This window comes from Siniperca chuatsi, linkage group LG5 (genome assembly GCF_020085105.1).
Source record: "Siniperca chuatsi isolate FFG_IHB_CAS linkage group LG5, ASM2008510v1, whole genome shotgun sequence".
NCBI lineage: Eukaryota > Metazoa > Chordata > Actinopteri > Centrarchiformes > Sinipercidae > Siniperca > Siniperca chuatsi.
Genome location: NC_058046.1, coordinates 22,645,600 through 22,661,997, shown reverse-complemented (window position 1 = coordinate 22,661,997; position 16,398 = coordinate 22,645,600). Strand labels below are relative to the sequence as shown.

At 38.7% G+C, this 16,398-nt stretch overlaps 1 protein-coding gene across 2 annotated transcripts; it reads left to right on the top strand.

Annotated features, from left to right (window-relative positions):
* The first annotated feature begins 811 nt into the window (after positions 1 to 811).
* On the top strand, positions 812 to 10,278 carry hsd17b3 (hydroxysteroid (17-beta) dehydrogenase 3). Of its 2 annotated transcripts, none has more exons than XM_044197089.1 (11): positions 812 to 1,038; positions 6,585 to 6,631; positions 6,922 to 6,997; positions 7,135 to 7,242; positions 7,392 to 7,459; positions 7,863 to 7,907; positions 8,294 to 8,328; positions 8,451 to 8,532; positions 8,616 to 8,681; positions 8,809 to 8,958; positions 9,070 to 10,278. In XM_044197089.1, the coding sequence occupies exons 1-11, from the start codon at positions 888 to 890 to the stop codon at positions 9,214 to 9,216; spliced, it is 975 nt and encodes a 324-aa protein (XP_044053024.1). In that variant the 5' UTR covers positions 812 to 887; the 3' UTR covers positions 9,217 to 10,278. The 2 variants fall into 2 exon arrangements, with proteins under 2 accessions (XP_044053024.1, XP_044053025.1); XM_044197090.1 differs by having other exon boundaries at positions 946 to 1,038; positions 6,926 to 6,997.
* Positions 10,279 to 16,398: the final 6,120 nt, after the last annotated feature.

The following is a 16,398-nucleotide window of genomic DNA, read 5'->3' as shown; positions in this document are numbered from 1 at the left end:
TTGACGAGACTCTCAAATTCAAATTTTCTTTTTCAAAGTTATTTTGATGGTATAAGTTTTTGTATGTAGAAAAATTAGACAATATCACTTAAAATCACTTCAGTTGGAAATGAAACCAGCACATACCGTAGGAGCTTTAATGTGTTTTGGGCAGTTACAACACATATAGTATGCCACTCAGGTATGCATTTGAGAAAGTGTAAATTCTAAGGGCAAATAGTTTGTTTTTTTGTACAGAATACAAGTATGTGTACCGCGGGCGGGCAAATCATCAGCAACAGATCTCAAGGACAGGCGGGTTAAAGGCATGAGATCAGCTTGCAAAATATGACAAATTATATGGCAACATAAACAAGAAACCAGCGGTGCAGGCAAGTTTCTGAGATTTTCTGCCAGTTCCTATTGGCTGCTCCTGCACCCAATTAAAAGTGAATACTTTGTACTTTTGTAACAGAAAAGTGCACTATAATATATAGTTATCATTATTGTTATTTTTATGTAAAAAATCTTAAGTGGGAAATTAATTAGGTAATTAGGTTTTGAAATTATAAATCATCGCCCCAGAATTCGTATGGCCATCCAAGAAATCACTCTTGACATGTTTTACTTGGAACCTCAGTAGCTAAAAAGCATTGCAGCTTCATACAGCACGTACTATTTGTGTGTGTTTGCATGCAAGTCAGAAGTAGAGTGAGAGAGTTTGTGTGTGTGTGTGTGTGTGTGTGTGTGTGTGTGCTCTTGATGTGGGAGTGTCCTCTGGCAGGGTTCCCTCCCTCTTTTGATGATTCTTTATTTTTAAGGAAATCACTGACCTAAAAACTTTCTTTCAGAGCAGACACAAACACAGAGAGGCTTTAAGCCAGAGTTTGTTGTTGTGCTGAACAAGCATGGATTTAATGGAATTGTTTTTCATTTCTCTTGGTACTGTGGTTGTTGTCTACTATGGAGTGAAACTGCTGCTTTTCAGTAGGATGCTTTTTCCAAGAATGTGGTTTCCACTGTCGAAGTCCTTTTTCAGCTCTATGGGAGAGTGGGCAGGTGAGCCTTGTGTGCATGCATGCATGTGTGCATGTGTGTGTGTACATACATGCGTGCGTGTGTGTGGGTGTGCATGTACCGTAATGTATGTCAGACCTATAGTGCTAGGACTTTGACGAATGGGGCAAATAGCATCAGGACAATTTAGATGTCAGCCATAGTCATAACTAACGATTTATATATATATATATATATTGATATGCATGAGTGCAAAAGTGATTAAAAATTATTTGAACAAACTCAATGTTGCATGAAGAAAATTTGGCTGTAAAACTGTAAAAGAAAAAGAAGTGTGTTGGATTGTTTAGACTTTACACTGTTATACAAGATTACACTTGTGCAATGTCTGAACTTGAAATTCTGGTTTTCCCTTAAAAGCCATGTTTTCAAGCAGCTGCTTACATTGATAGGAAAGAGATCTCATCAATGTTATTTATGTATTTACAAAAGATATTGCTGCGCAAATGACATTTTTCATTATTATTATATCATAGCATTCATTCTAAGTTTAGCTGCAAAATATTCACTGCCAATATGGTTATAGTTAATAGTATAGTATAGTTAATAATAATAACTGTATGACAACAGAGACAAACTGATGTGACTGGTGTCAAAGAAGAACACTCACAGTACACAACTAACGACTACTACTATTACTAGTACTGCTAATACTACTACTTCGAACGACAGTATAAACTGCCCTGTTCTCCTGGAACATTTTGCCTAAAAAAAGTGCCTTTAGGGTAAGTTTGCAGAAGGGATTAAGGATGATAAGGTGAGCACTACTACTTTCTCCAGCTGGTGCAGGCAATCAAACTTGCAACCATATAAACACAAGGACAGTTTCAGTGCATTTTAACCTAAGTATAACTGGGGACACAGTCAGGTTTAGCTCGCCCCTCAGACTGTCTTCCAGTAATTACACCAAAACATTCCTCTGCAGATCCCAGAACAGTCTCACTGACTTACAAGAAATCCTTTGGCATCTTCTAAAGAGGTTATTCAATCTCTGTGCTAAAAGAAACCTTGTAAAGAAACACTGGGCTGATTTGTCTTTTCTTTCCAAAGCCCACTTTCCTTCCATTCCGGCACAGAGGAAAAACAGCCATGAGAATAATATGTTCTAGGCTGCATAAACCCTGTCCTTCTGCAGACATTTCTGCCCCGACAATTTAAAACCACATTCGCATGAGTTTGTGTCTCCTTCAGAGTTGAGTCAAGTGGCCTAATATTGTTTGGTGCATGGGTCAACTGAGGACAACATACATATATGAAATGAATGTTTACAGTATGTATGCATGTGTGTGTGTGTGCCTTTGGTTGAATAGTATGTGTATTTGAGGACAGCTGTATGAATTCTGGACAAACATGACATTGAGAAACTGTTTACAATAGGGACTTCTTGGGTCACCACGGCAAGAAACACTTTTTCTGATCCCTTGGCTGCCCTCAAAATACAATCTCAGCACTCTAATACTTCACTGGTAATAATGGTATACTGAAACAAAAAGTACAGAAACTGTGTTGAGAAAACATTGTCTAAAATTAGTACCAAAATAAAAACAACTTCTGTAAGATAAACAAAATATGCAAATATGTATTTTATATATATAATAAGATAATGAGGTTCTGTTAAAGATTTTGGGCTAACATTATCTCATTGACTGGCCAATAGGAATCTTTGTATCTGTACCTTTGAAGAAATGCCTGCGCAGGCCATTGTGTTTCTCAGAAATCATTTGCATAAAGGAAAAATGCCAGTCATGTCTGAGACTCTTTTGAAAATGGTCTGAATGCAGATTGTTGTCTGCTTGTTTGTTTAATTGACCCAGCTTGACCCTCAACCATCCCAATATTATATAACTAGTTGAGAGTGTATTTCCTGTGATGTAATACTTCCTGTGAAACTATGTATACAAGAGCATTTGACTACTAATGAGTATTTTTCTAACCTGGGAATGTTAGAAAAATACTGTTAATAAAAAATAATAAATAATAATAAAAATAATGTTTTTGATAAGACCAGTGATGTAATAATATGCAATTTGCTCTGGTTTATTTTAAACATGGATAGTCTAATATTAGTTTCAAATGACCATTGACCATTGAAGAGCTAAAATGGGGGTGCCCATTGCTTGGCGTGATACCTTTAAATTGCAGAAAGACAAGAAGCAGTTGTTGAGCAGCTCTAATAATCTGACTCCAATATCAGTTCAATTCAATTAAATTTTATTTATATAGCACCACTTCATAACAGAAGTTATCTCATTGCACTTTTCCTATAGAGCAGTTCCAGACCGTACTCTTTATAATATTATTTACAGAGACCCAACAAATCCCACCATGAGCAATCATTTCGCGACAAAAAACTTCCTTTAAGAGGCAGAAGCCTTGGACAGAACCAGACTAAATGGTAGGCGGCCATCCGCTGCTGCCATGTTAGGTTTTGAGAAAGAGAGAAAGAGAGAGAGGTTTTGGGGGAGGGAGGGTGGGGGGAGAGGGAGGCACAATGAAAATACCACCTAGAATTATTTTTTATTTTTTTATTTTTTGTATTAAATAGTAGAATAGTAATTGTAGTGTTAATATTAATAAATTAATAATAATAGGAATGACAGTTATAGGAAAAATAATGTCAGTATTAGTAACAGAGCCAATAACAACAACTGTAGTAGCAGTTGTCGAGCAGGAACACTGGGGCAGCAGGTGGCCCACAACCACAGATCCAGACTCTGCAGCTCCGGAGGCAGAAATACCTGCTGAAAGCGACAGAAGGAGAGAGGAGAGAAACGAGAAAGCACTAAACCACAGGAGAGAGAAGATGTCGAGTTAGTAACATGCAGTAATGGGATAAAAATGCAAACAGATGGAGAGGGAGAGAAGGAGAGAGGAAAGAGGTGCATCATGGGAAGTCTCCTGGCAGTCTAGGCCTATAGCAGCATAACTAAGGGATGGTTCAGGACTCACCCAAGCCAGCCCTAACTATAAGCTTCACCAAAGAAGAAAGTCTTTAGCCTACTTTAGCCTATGTGGAAATGGTGTCTGCCTCCCAAACCCAAACTGGGACCTGATTCCACAGGAGAGGAGCTTGATAGCTCAGGGCTCTGGCTCCTATTCTACTTTTGGAGACTAGCAACTACAAGTAACCCTGCATCCTGGGAGCATAGTGTTCTAGTCGGGTAATAAGGTATTATAAGATCTTTAAGATACGATGGTGCCAGACCATTAAGAGCTTTGTAGATGAGGAGAAGGATTTTAAATTCTATCATATCATATCATATCATTTAACCGTAGAGGGGTAAAGTTCTACATGTTAGCATCTCAGCTAATGACATGTCAGAAAGATTTCCTGGATGTCTGATTTTAAAGATCCACATCTTCCAGCTCTTCCTTGGGGATAGTAAAATCAGACCAAGTATTGAGCCTTGTGGGAACCCACACAACAAGAAAAATATTCACCAACAGAAAATCAAAACCTTCTGTTAGATAAATGGTAGGAAAATCAATTTAGAGCAGGTCCAATTATGCCAATGCAATTCCTCACCAATAAAATTATATGATGGGTGGTGTCACAGTCAGCACTTGGGTCTAGAAATAGAGTGACTACATTGCTGTAACCCACAGCAGAGCAGTTTCAGAACTGTGCTGATGCGAACAGTCAGAAATATTGTTCATCAACTATTCCCAGTACTCCAATGCTTACTTGCAGCTGCTTGGCAACCAACTATAATTTTTGGAACAAAGACTAACTTGGGACATTGCAATTATGAGGGAATGTTGTTCTTCAAGAGAGGTTAAAATACACATCTATATGACAGTTTCATGGACCAGTCACAGATTTATTAAGCAACTGGTTCACCCAAATCACAAAAAGTTTTCTTCAGTGGTAAATAGCCATACAGTTTTAGTTTGATCTGCTTAGTTTTTGAGATATCTCTGAGATTTCTGTTACCGCCTCAACACAATTCTTCCATTACTCTGGATATTTCAAACAACATGCTTCCAACAGTTTTGATAGGGACTATGACTCTGGAAAAAATATATTACCTCACCTCCAGTGTATTGGGGTGGGTACAGACATCTCAGTGACACCTGAGCAAACAAAATCAAAACTATGTGCTTGGCTACATGCCACCAGAAGTAAGTAATGAAATATGTTTCTTTGTAATTTGGGTAGACCAACCCTTTCTGTCCAGCCTATTCCAAAATGTGCTAAAATTGTCACTATACATATTTAAGACCCTTTTGCATGTTCCTCATTTTCACGTAAGTCAAACGGAAACATTCAAACTGTTCCTTTACAAACAGGGCTGGACTCACATGCAGGACTCAGACAAGGAGGTTGAATGTAATATAATGATTTATTGAATAAAGGTAAGAAGGGTGAGGGAGTTAGCTGGGGTTTGGGATCTGGAGCAGGCAGAATGGTGGTGGAGATGGCGTGGCTGGCAGGCGGGCAGGCAGGTGAGCAGTGATCCTGAGGCTCAAAGAAACACACGTTAGCAAACATGGAGCAAACAGACAAAGCATTTCAGCACGAGCAAGTGTTGGCCGATTAGTAACTGCCACAAGGGTTGAAACAATAATCTGGCGCTGAGTAGATGAGAAGCTGGGGTAGATATACTGCAGAGGATGCTGATTGGATGCAGGTGTGTTAGCTGAGCGGAGTGATTGGAGGATGAGCATCAGGGAGGGGGCATTGTACTCAGTGGAGGTAGACAGGAGGAGCAGCCACACCCACGGAGAGAACCATTATGTTTCAGCCTTTCAGAGAAAAAACAATGAAAGAAACCCTCCTGAAAAACATCCTGTTGGTTTGTTGTTGTGAATGCAGAGCATAGCATGGAATTGATTCTCAGATTAAATATGTGAGAGCTTTCTAAAAGTTTTAGAGCTTAGAGCTTTGTCATCTGACACTGTTCTCATTTTGTAAGAAATAAAGGAGTGTGCACAGTTTTTTATGGAGCATTCAGTTTGTCATTCAACTGAAAAAAATCAAATGAAAAGAGGCCAAATTGCTGCATGCATTTGAGCAGTTACAAGGCAGTCTCTGATCACTCATTTGACTTATTCTCATGCTGACAACAGCTCAAACCAATGCATCCCATCCCATCCTACGTGCCCTTGGCTTTACTTAATCTTAAATCTCAGTCCTGGAAAACCAGGCCTAGTTAAATGAAGATGACCATCACTTTTTGTCTGAAAATAGCTGAGGAAAAGAGCCTGTGATCTTTGTAATCAGGGTCAGGAGGAGATGGGAGTGTAGTGAGCACTTAGAAACAAGCAGTTCCTGTCTGTTCTTTGCAAATTCTTTATCAGAACTGGGGAACATGCTGTATTAGTACAGTCTGTTAGAACAGGATGGGTTGGGTATAGTGTAAACAAACACAAACACAATCCTGGGATTTGTTTGACAGCAGAGGAAGAGAGATGACGTAGTGCAGCTTGGATTCAAAGCGCCCCTAGTGTTTAGAGTGGAAACTGCAGGAGAATATGACAACTGATGGAAGTCATTTATAACACTAATCCCTGCATCCCTGTTTTAGTGGTGACTGGCTCTTCAGAAGGCATCGGAAGAGCATATGCATTTGTGGTAAGTGATTGTGTTTGCATGTATCACAAACATTTCTGTACATGACACCAAAAGTGAATATGTTTTAAAAGATAAAACACCTGCTACACATTATAACTTTTTATGTGTAGCAGGTTTTTTATGTGTTAAAATTTCAGACCTAGGCAACAAAAACTATATCTGAAGTTCTTTCCTGCCTAGCTCATCATGTGGGTTAAAATATTGACTTTTTATTTGATGCACACCTGCTAATTTTACTGTACATTTTTTATTTCCCCTACCGTCCACCACTGTTCTATTGCTTCCCTCAGCTAGCTGAGCAAGGAATGAATGTGGTAATCATGAGTAGAACCAAAGTCAAATTGGACCAGGTGGCCAAGGAAATAGGTAAAAACCTGCTTTCTGTATTTACCTATTTTATTGTGTCTCCTTTTAAATATTGCATCTACAAATATACTGTTTGTCATCTGTAAGAATACATAATATGCAGTATATTGCTGACCCCATATTTTCATCCTTCATAGGTGACACCACAGGGCAGAGGGTGAAAGTGATAGTAACAGACTTTACAAAGGAAAACATCTTCAGTGAAATTGAGGAACAGCTTAGGGACCTCAACATTGGGGTTTTAGGTTGGACTTTTTTTATTCTTCCATGTGATGTTTGAAACATTAATTGCTTCCACAGACACAAAACACAAGAAAAGGGTAATTATTTAGGATAGTAATGTCTGCTGATTTTCTTTCCCCCTTTGAAACTGGATATTTTTTTTCTACCCCAGTCAATAATGTAGGCATCCTGCCCAGCTTCATCCCCTGCAAATTCCTTGAGTCTGTAGAGCTGGACCAGGTCAGTGGTACTTCAGCGGTTTAGGTGCCCTGTGGAGTTTTCTTGTAAAAAAAACAAAAGTTATGTTTATATTTAGTGTTACTCATCAAAATTCATTGTGTGTATCCTTGAACTCTAACAAATGTGCTGAATGCATTTCCTTCCTCATAAAACATTTGCAAAGATGATTTTAAGTATTTTAAATCCAGCATTGTTTACATCCATGATTACTTGCTAGAAGTCTTCCTTGTCTTTGCTGGCACATTGCTGCATATCTTAAAGTGTTACCCACCACTTGTAGATCAGTGGAATAGTGTGAAACCATTGGCAGGACTGTGTATCGCAGGACTATGTTAACATTTCCTTTCCCTTAATTATCAATGCAGACAGCTTACTTGGGACCCATGTTTATTTATGCTTTCAGACAATTACAAATGTGATAAACTGCAATGTGAAAACTATGACCAAGGTAAGAGTGTGTATTTGCTGTTACTTTTTTTCAAACAAATGAACTCTAGGTCGCAATTTCAAAACTATTCTTGCACACCATGCAGTGTTAGTGACAGGTGCGTAGGATCAAAAACCCTTGACTGGGAACAAAAGAATCCTGCACACTGTTCATCACTCACTCACTTTATTAACAACGTTTCGGTCCTTAGACCTTCACAGGCCAAGTTCATAAACACAATAGTTCATATAGTTTTTGTCTGTATGAACTTTGCCTGATGAAGATCTGAGGTCGTTAATAAAGTGAGTACAAGTGATGGACATTGTGTTTGTTTTCTACCCAAACAAATTAACTCTGTCAACCCTCACATTTGTTTCAAATCTGAACTTATTTTATTTTTTCTCCAGATGTGCAAAATAATCCTTCCAGGCATGGAGAACAGGTTTCCTACCCATGTTTTCTTCTTTAGATGTAATGTGTTATACGATAAAATTCTAATATGCTGATTAACAGTTTCTGGCCACTAATGTAAGACCACAGTTGGGTGTTTTTCTGCCTCTATAGGGGAAAAGGGGTGATTGTGAATATTTCGTCTGGAGTTGCCTCTATTCCATTTCCCCTGTACACCCTGTATGCTGCATCTAAGGTAAGCACAACATCATCAGTACACCTCTAGTTTTTCTAAATCACACTTTATGATCACTCATGCTCTAATTTGTGCTCCTATAGGTGTTTGTGGAAAGATTTTCTCGAGGTCTTCAAGCTGAATACAAAGATAAAGGGATTATTATACAGGTACTTGGATTCTTATTAAGACTCCACCTCAAGGTCTTTAAATCAAATGAAGAGCGATTGAGTTGTCATTAACTTTAAAGTGATTTTTAAAATTTCCTCTTTCTCTCTATTCTTCTCGTTTTCTCAGGCAGTGGCTCCATTTGGAGTCTCCACTCGAATGGCAGCTTACCAACAGACCAACATAGTGACTCTGTCACCAGAAGACTTCGTAAAAAGCTCCCTGCAGTACCTCAGAGCTGGAGACAAAACACATGGCAGTGTCTGTCACACAGTTCTGGTAAGACTTGCACACACAACCATCTGATAATGCCAAATAATGCCAAGTAACATGGCAAGAGACTGATTTGTCCCTGTGATTATGGATGTGTGTGTGGATGTGTGCATACAGGGCAGGTTACTGCAGTCTATTCCTCTCAAGGTTCTCTATGCAGACTCTATGCTACACAGCCTACAAGACTATGTCAAAAATAAAGCAGCACAGAAGATATCCATCTCTGCAACAAGAGCAACTTTTGAAAACGCTCAGAATAAATAACCAGATACAGCAATGTAAAGACATTTGGCTTGAATACTGAATTCAGTTTTTGAATATGTTTTCTGTTTCTGAAAGTAAATGATTATTAATAGTTACTGTACAGTGGTACTTTTTGTTTGTATATTGTGCTACATTGTGAATAAGCAACCCTCAGGAAAGTACCTTTATTAATGGTATCAAGTTCTTCAGTTCTTAATATTTAGAGGGATTGAGACATCAGTTTTTTGTTCTTTAAAAAAAAGAAAACTTCCCTGGCACAGTGTTTATCCCTCTTTACATCTCTGCTTTAGCTATTCCAAACATACACTCAGTGTCCACTATATTAGGTACACCTGCACAATCTAATGCGATCCAATACAACTGTGCTGCAATAAAGTCTACTTTTATGAAGCCTACAATGTTCCATTTTTTTACACTGTCAGAGAGGTGTTAATTTAATATCTTTTAGCATTAAACTCATAGTCATACTGTTGTTGTGGTGTTGTACTGAACTGCATTATACTGAAATGTGTTTCTAATATTCTGACCCTGCTCATATATGTAAATAGGGAGGACAAAAAATTAGAAACACCTCTCAATATAATGTAGTCCGAGTTAACGATGACCTCAGTAATAAACATATAATTGAATTTACACAGTGTAGATAAAAACATTATGAGCTTCGTAACAGTAGAATTTATGACAGAGCTGTTGTACTGAATTTCAATAGATTGTACAGGTGTACCTAATAAAGTGGCCACTGAGTGTACATTTATTACCATTCATGGGCATCATGCCCCCAAGGGGGCACAGTTTCACAACTCTGTGGCAGTAATGTGCAAGTTTCCCTCAAATTTTATTTGATCTTATTTACTTGTCATTTTTATCAATACATCTGCTCCATTTTATTGTATGAGTTGACATTAATAGACTTATTTTGATACAATTTGTTGGTATTTGTGAATATTTCCTTGAATATATTTCAATGTAAATGTTAAGTAAGTAAAAAAATATCAGTTATAATGCACCTGCAGTTATTCATGAAATATTTTTGATGCTGATAAAACCATTTTTCAGTGGTGATGAGTTTACTCTTTTTTTCTCAATGATGACAGTCTTGACATTTCATTCACCAACCACATCCACATCAGATCAAAAAACAAACCTCTCATATACCTTTACTAGTATAGACCCTCTTCACCACACAGTTGGCACTCCCAGTACATCTTTAGACAGGCATGTAAATGCAATAAACTAGTTAATGTTTTCAAACTACATTTACATTAATATTAACATTAATTCTGATGTCCTTCAAAGCTGAAATGAAAATTTTTTGGACTCAACAAATGTGAGCATTGATAGTACTAACAGGTTTGTGTGTGGGTGTGTGTGTGTGTGAGTGTGTGTCTGTGTGTGTGTGTGTGTGAGAGAGAGAGAGAGAGAGAGTGTATGACCAGTGCCCCATAGTCATAAATCTTGTAGAGGAATATGAGTGATAATGAGTCTGACGCCTTATCTGCTGAATTGAAGTACACGTCCTGTTCTGTTCCCTCACCCACACACACACACCATTTCATAAGAGGCACACACACACACACACACACACACACACACACACACACACACACACACACACACACACACACACACAGAAACACACCTGTAACTGTCATTAGCATCCTCCTTTCCCCTCTGAGATGGAGGAAACATTTGATCAGATGAGTACACCACCAGACGACTTAGCTATGGTGTCAGTCACCATTCTGATAGCCACAAAACCAGTTGGGGGCGGAAGAGAATTGATGAGTCTCTACCTGGTTCCTGAGAAATGAGAATACACTAGAGACCGGGGTTTGATTGCCTGCTGCTTACAGTGTTAAAAGCATGCACAGACATTCCCTCATGTGTGCACGCACATATGCAGAAGCAGACTCACACAACCATTTGAATTAGCATGTGCTACTGAGATATCTGACCTAAAAGAATCACATATCATGGGGTGACATGGCTGTTTAGGCAGCCTTGATGAATGATCCTTCCCATGAGTGCAGGGAATAGGAAAAGTGACTTGAGAAAGAGAGAGAGAGAAGCGAGGTCAGAGTGACCCTGAGCTTAGATGATCCATGCCTGGCCTGACTAAAAAAGGCAAAGAATAACTCATCTTCACATGAGATTAGTCTCTATTTATCCCATATGATACTTACTGAGACAGGTACAGTACTTTTACAACAACTAAAACACAACAAAACAAGAAAAAGATGAGAATTATAGACAAGAAATTAAATAACAAGCCATCTTAAAATGGTCAAAGGCAGTTAAAAGATCATCACATAAAGTAAAAGTAAATCTATAGTAATAGTGTAGGTTTAACAAATTATTTAAAAAATGTTTTTGATTTTGCCAGCTTCAAGGGTCCATTGTAATTAAAATAGGCCTCTAATTTATGGTTTTTATATTATGGAATTGTCAACTACTATATTTGACCTTGCTTGGGCAACTCATTTTAGTCTTTGGGATAGTAAATCTCTGAATGTACTTTTGTATATTAATTTTAAACGGATGGAAGTTTATCTGTAATTGTTTAATCTCTTAACATCCAGTTTCATTTGATTTAATCTTTAAGTGCTTTAAGGTTGGAAACACAAGCTAGTTCCACTCACTTTTTAAAAAAATAATTGCTGCACCATTTCATTAAATGGTAAATTCAAGTATTTTGCATCATTTCATGCACATTTCCCACAAATTCAACCTGACATACACACTACACTTGTGTTTTTTAAATATTTAAAATAATTAAAAAATAAAGTTATGTGGGTTTGAACAATGTTTGACTGCACAACATGACCTTGTAATGACTGTCCTGCCAATGGGACAGTGGTGTGGAAGAGGTTAATGTGACCTTCACTAATATTTATACAACCAATGCTTGAGTTCCACTGAGTAGTGTTTTTAGTCTTATAGCAAGTGTGTTCCTGAAACAAACATATGTTGGGAAAGAAGAAGTGTGATCAAGCCTTTAATACTTAAAGATTTAACACTGCACACTGTATGTTCACCTTATGTTCTGCTTGGGACACTGACATGACCAGCACATACTCGTCTGGTTTCCCATACTCCATCTTACTTGGCATCAGCAGCAACATGGTAACAACAAAAGAGTAAGTAGAAAATCATTTATACCACATAACCCATTCAAATTTTTCAAAGTGGATACACAACAAACAAACAAAGTCTTTATAAGGGTCAGTTAAGTTGAGTGACACAACAGTTTTTAACAGTCTGTACAACACATGACACCCTTTATCTTTAGACCTTAGATGTATTCATTTATTTAAAGCACATTAAGGGTGTCATGTGTTCACTGTGTAGTTTCCTATGAGAAATATGCCTGTGATCACGGTAACATTCAATATAGCCACTAGATGGCACAAAATGTAAAGGTTTCACAGTACCTTCTGATGTGCAGCAGGCAGAACACAAACACATGCACACACACACACACACACAGAAACACACACACACACACGCACACACACACACACACACCACACATTATTTAAGGGTCAGGTTATTTCTGATTGATGATCAAATCCTGTATCTTATCAAAATAATCCCTGCACTTTGGTAAGTGAAGAGACTAGATGAGCAAGCCTCACACATTGAAAAGATTCCTTCAGAGCAGATGGGATATCTGTTGTTACCAATTACATCACACTGAACAATGTTACTCTAAGGAGAAATAGTACTGCATATATTTTCCAAGCAGCTACAGTTGCTTAAAATAAGTAATATTGATTTTTTTTACAAAAAGAAAGAAAAAAAGAATCAGTGTAGTATCGTTGAGAATGACAATTGAGATGACTTCCGGATGGGAGCCGAAACGTCTTGATTCTGAAAACAGTGTCCAGATGACTACGACTGAAACCTTTTCTACGATGGAACACTCCTGGACGAATGAGGCACTACACCGTCTTAATCAGTGTAGTACATAATTCTAAATTAAGTCACAAACTAGAAAAAATGTCTTGTTGTCAAAAATGTTTTCTTTAATGTAGTTAAACTACTAGTTTAATTCAATGCAATGACACTACTCTCCTCACTGGGATTTTCCAGGAGGTGTGTTATTTGTAATGTTCCTATAGTTGCGCCTCCTTCAAAGCCACAGTATGAGCAGTGTGTATGTCACCTGTAGCTGAAATCAAAAGTTGTTTACTCTGGTTGCTCAAGAGCAGGGACTTTCCTCACCTGAGGTGATCTGCAATTTAATGGTGCTAACACATTTATGACACCTTTTAATTTATCATTTTCAAAGCCTCTCTAACATCAAATGAGGTTCTCAGAGTTGATGAGTCAATATTACTACTTTTGTAATAGCAGGTTATAGGTAGCCAAGATAGTTCTCTTCCTTTACAGAGCATCAGTGTGGGAGAGCTTCTCTCCTGCACTCTCAGAATAATGGTTTTACCATCAATGGGATCATATTTTAGCACAAATATTAAGTCAAACTGGCTTCAACATGTCTAACGCCTCTAGCAGATGAGAGATTCATTAAGAAAGGGGTCAAAGGAAAGTCATCGTTTTCATTTCACTGGGTGACCATAGCTTATTTGGGTGGTCAGAGCTCCGAGGACAGTCTGTGTGTGTGTGACAGATTGTGTGTGTGTGTGTGTGTGTCTGTGTGTGTGTGACAGATTGTGTGTGTGTGTGTGTGTTTGAGCAGGGGAAAGAAAAGAAGAGAGGTGCTGCCTTTGAGAATGCTCCCTGTGTGACTCCTCTCTCCTCCCTGGACTTGGCCTGCTTGTTGTTTCAGTAAACAGAAGGGTCCAAAGATGATCCAAGACAAGCACACAGCCACTGCAGCCCACCCAGGAGCCAAGGTCAAGACCACTAACCTTCAGACACATACACACACTAATACACTAAACCTGCCTCACGAATCATGTTCCAGGTTGACTCAGAAGTTTTAGTTTAAGACTGGAACTCATTTACCTTAATGCTTGAAAAAAAAATCCAACATGGCAATTGTTGAATCAAGATAGCCATTTCCACCAACACTGGATAATTCTGAACTCCCAATAAAAATATTTGAGTGAATTATTAGAAAACCATGAAACCCCAATAGCCAATTACATACACTATGCATTTTTGACTCCATGTTTCCTTCAGTGGCTTTCTCTCTGAACGTTTTCCATCTCCTGAATGTGCTGTGCTTGTCAGTATGACACACCAGTATAAATATTCGAATATTTATACCAGCTGAAGTATTTCTGTGACATAATTGCCACCTTGTCTCTCAAACTTCGTTGCTGAGCACACGGAGATTCATTCTCACAGAGGAGTTTTAGGGGTAATTATTTCTCACAGGAGTAATAATACCTACCACTAGTCTCCTATTCTGGATGGAGGTCTTTGAAACTCAAGAAGATAATTCCAACCCTTCATCTTCTCCAAAAAAGCAGGCTGTCAGGGACGGGCTCCACTGTCAGCAAGGGAAAGCAAACAAGATGGGGGGAAGAGGGACAGAGGTAGGTAGAGAGGATAAAAGAGAATGGTAGTATAGGGAAGAGAAAGGGTAAAAAAAGAGAAGAGTTTCAGAAAGCGAGATGGATCTAAAAAGGGAAAAGAAAAGGCCAGTGACTTCTCTGATGGCCCAGTGCTCACATATGGCTAGGCTTTGCTTGTACAGCCTCACTTCAAGGCGAAGGGCCCTGCAAACATAAACAGTAGACAGGCTGCAGCTGGAGCAGGGAGGCAGCCACTTGCTTACTGAGACCTCTCTATACTAAACAATGGATCAAGTGACGCACAGGCTTTTGGCAGTGCAACAGAGACCCAGGCAGCTCAGAAAAGCCTTTCTTCCGTACGTTTATATCTCTGCTCTCTCAATATTTACCCCATGGGAAAACACACAATTTTCCATTCCTTTTGTTCTGAAAGGAGCAAAAGAGTAGACCTCCCTCCATCCCTGCCTCTACCTTCAAGACAGGACAGGGTCAGACAGGACAGTGTCTTTTAGTGCAAAATTTGGATATAGGACACTCTGTTTCCAACAATTATGCAACTCTGTCTAGAATTCAACCACTTACTCACTCCTACAGCTATGTACAGGTGTTGGGAATGAGCTTAGCCTTTCCTTCAGTGCAATTCATTGATATTCACATGCACGGTCTATTTCCAGCCGTGTTGAGGAGAGGCAAAGAAAATGAGGATTAGTCCCTCTTACTGTGTGCATTACTGCATTAGAAACTTAGTTTGTACAAGTGTGTGTGCATCTGTGTTATATCTCTTTTATGATGGGGCACAATGGGGAACGGAAGGGCCCAGGAGCCAGTGAATTAACCCGAATTACAGCTAACAGTTGCCTGGGTAACTGGATAGGAATGAGGGACAAATGGTGTGTAATTTCCTAATGAAAGGGGGTGGTTCTTCTTTTTTACATTTAGAGACCTCCTCGGCCTGTTACCATATCAACAGGAGGACTCTGTACCCCCGTAATGTAGTTGTTTACTTGCTGAGTCACCTAAATGTTTTTTCATAGGCCTTAGATATAAAACTATTCATCCTGTTCCCTCATAAACACCTATGATGGTCAGTTGAATCCAAGTTTTTACTGACAGTTATATTATTACAGTTGCCCAGAGAAGAATTACACACTAATGACACATTTCTTAAACCTTGAAGGCCAAGAAACCCCATGACTCAATCAGCTTCTTACTATGAGTGATGGGATTCCACATGAACACACAGTTTTCCGCCTACATTAGAACAGTTTTGGTTATTTCACAAGAGTGTGCTTTTGGTCTGGGTTCTTCTCACTGGTTTGAGTTAGAAAGGTGATGTCACATACCTTTATTTACCGATCAGGATTTAGCAACATTTAAATTAGAATTTGATGACAGTTGACGGGTTATTTGGCTACTGTTTCCGAGAGATACGAAAAATGTTCACACTGCCCAGGTTGTGGTCACAAGATGTGATTGGATCGCTCAAATGTGAGCATAAATTGACAAATACAGTGCGGTAAGGAACTGTAGCCTCCACCCACACCTTCCTCACCTGTGTTGTTAGGTCAGGAGGAGACGGACAAGGGGGGAAATGAATAAATTAGATCACAAACATGCTTGTTTGAAAATGTAAACAACATTTTTGCTGACTGAGACCCTGAGAAACACACTCCTCTGACCCACGACACGAGCTAACTGA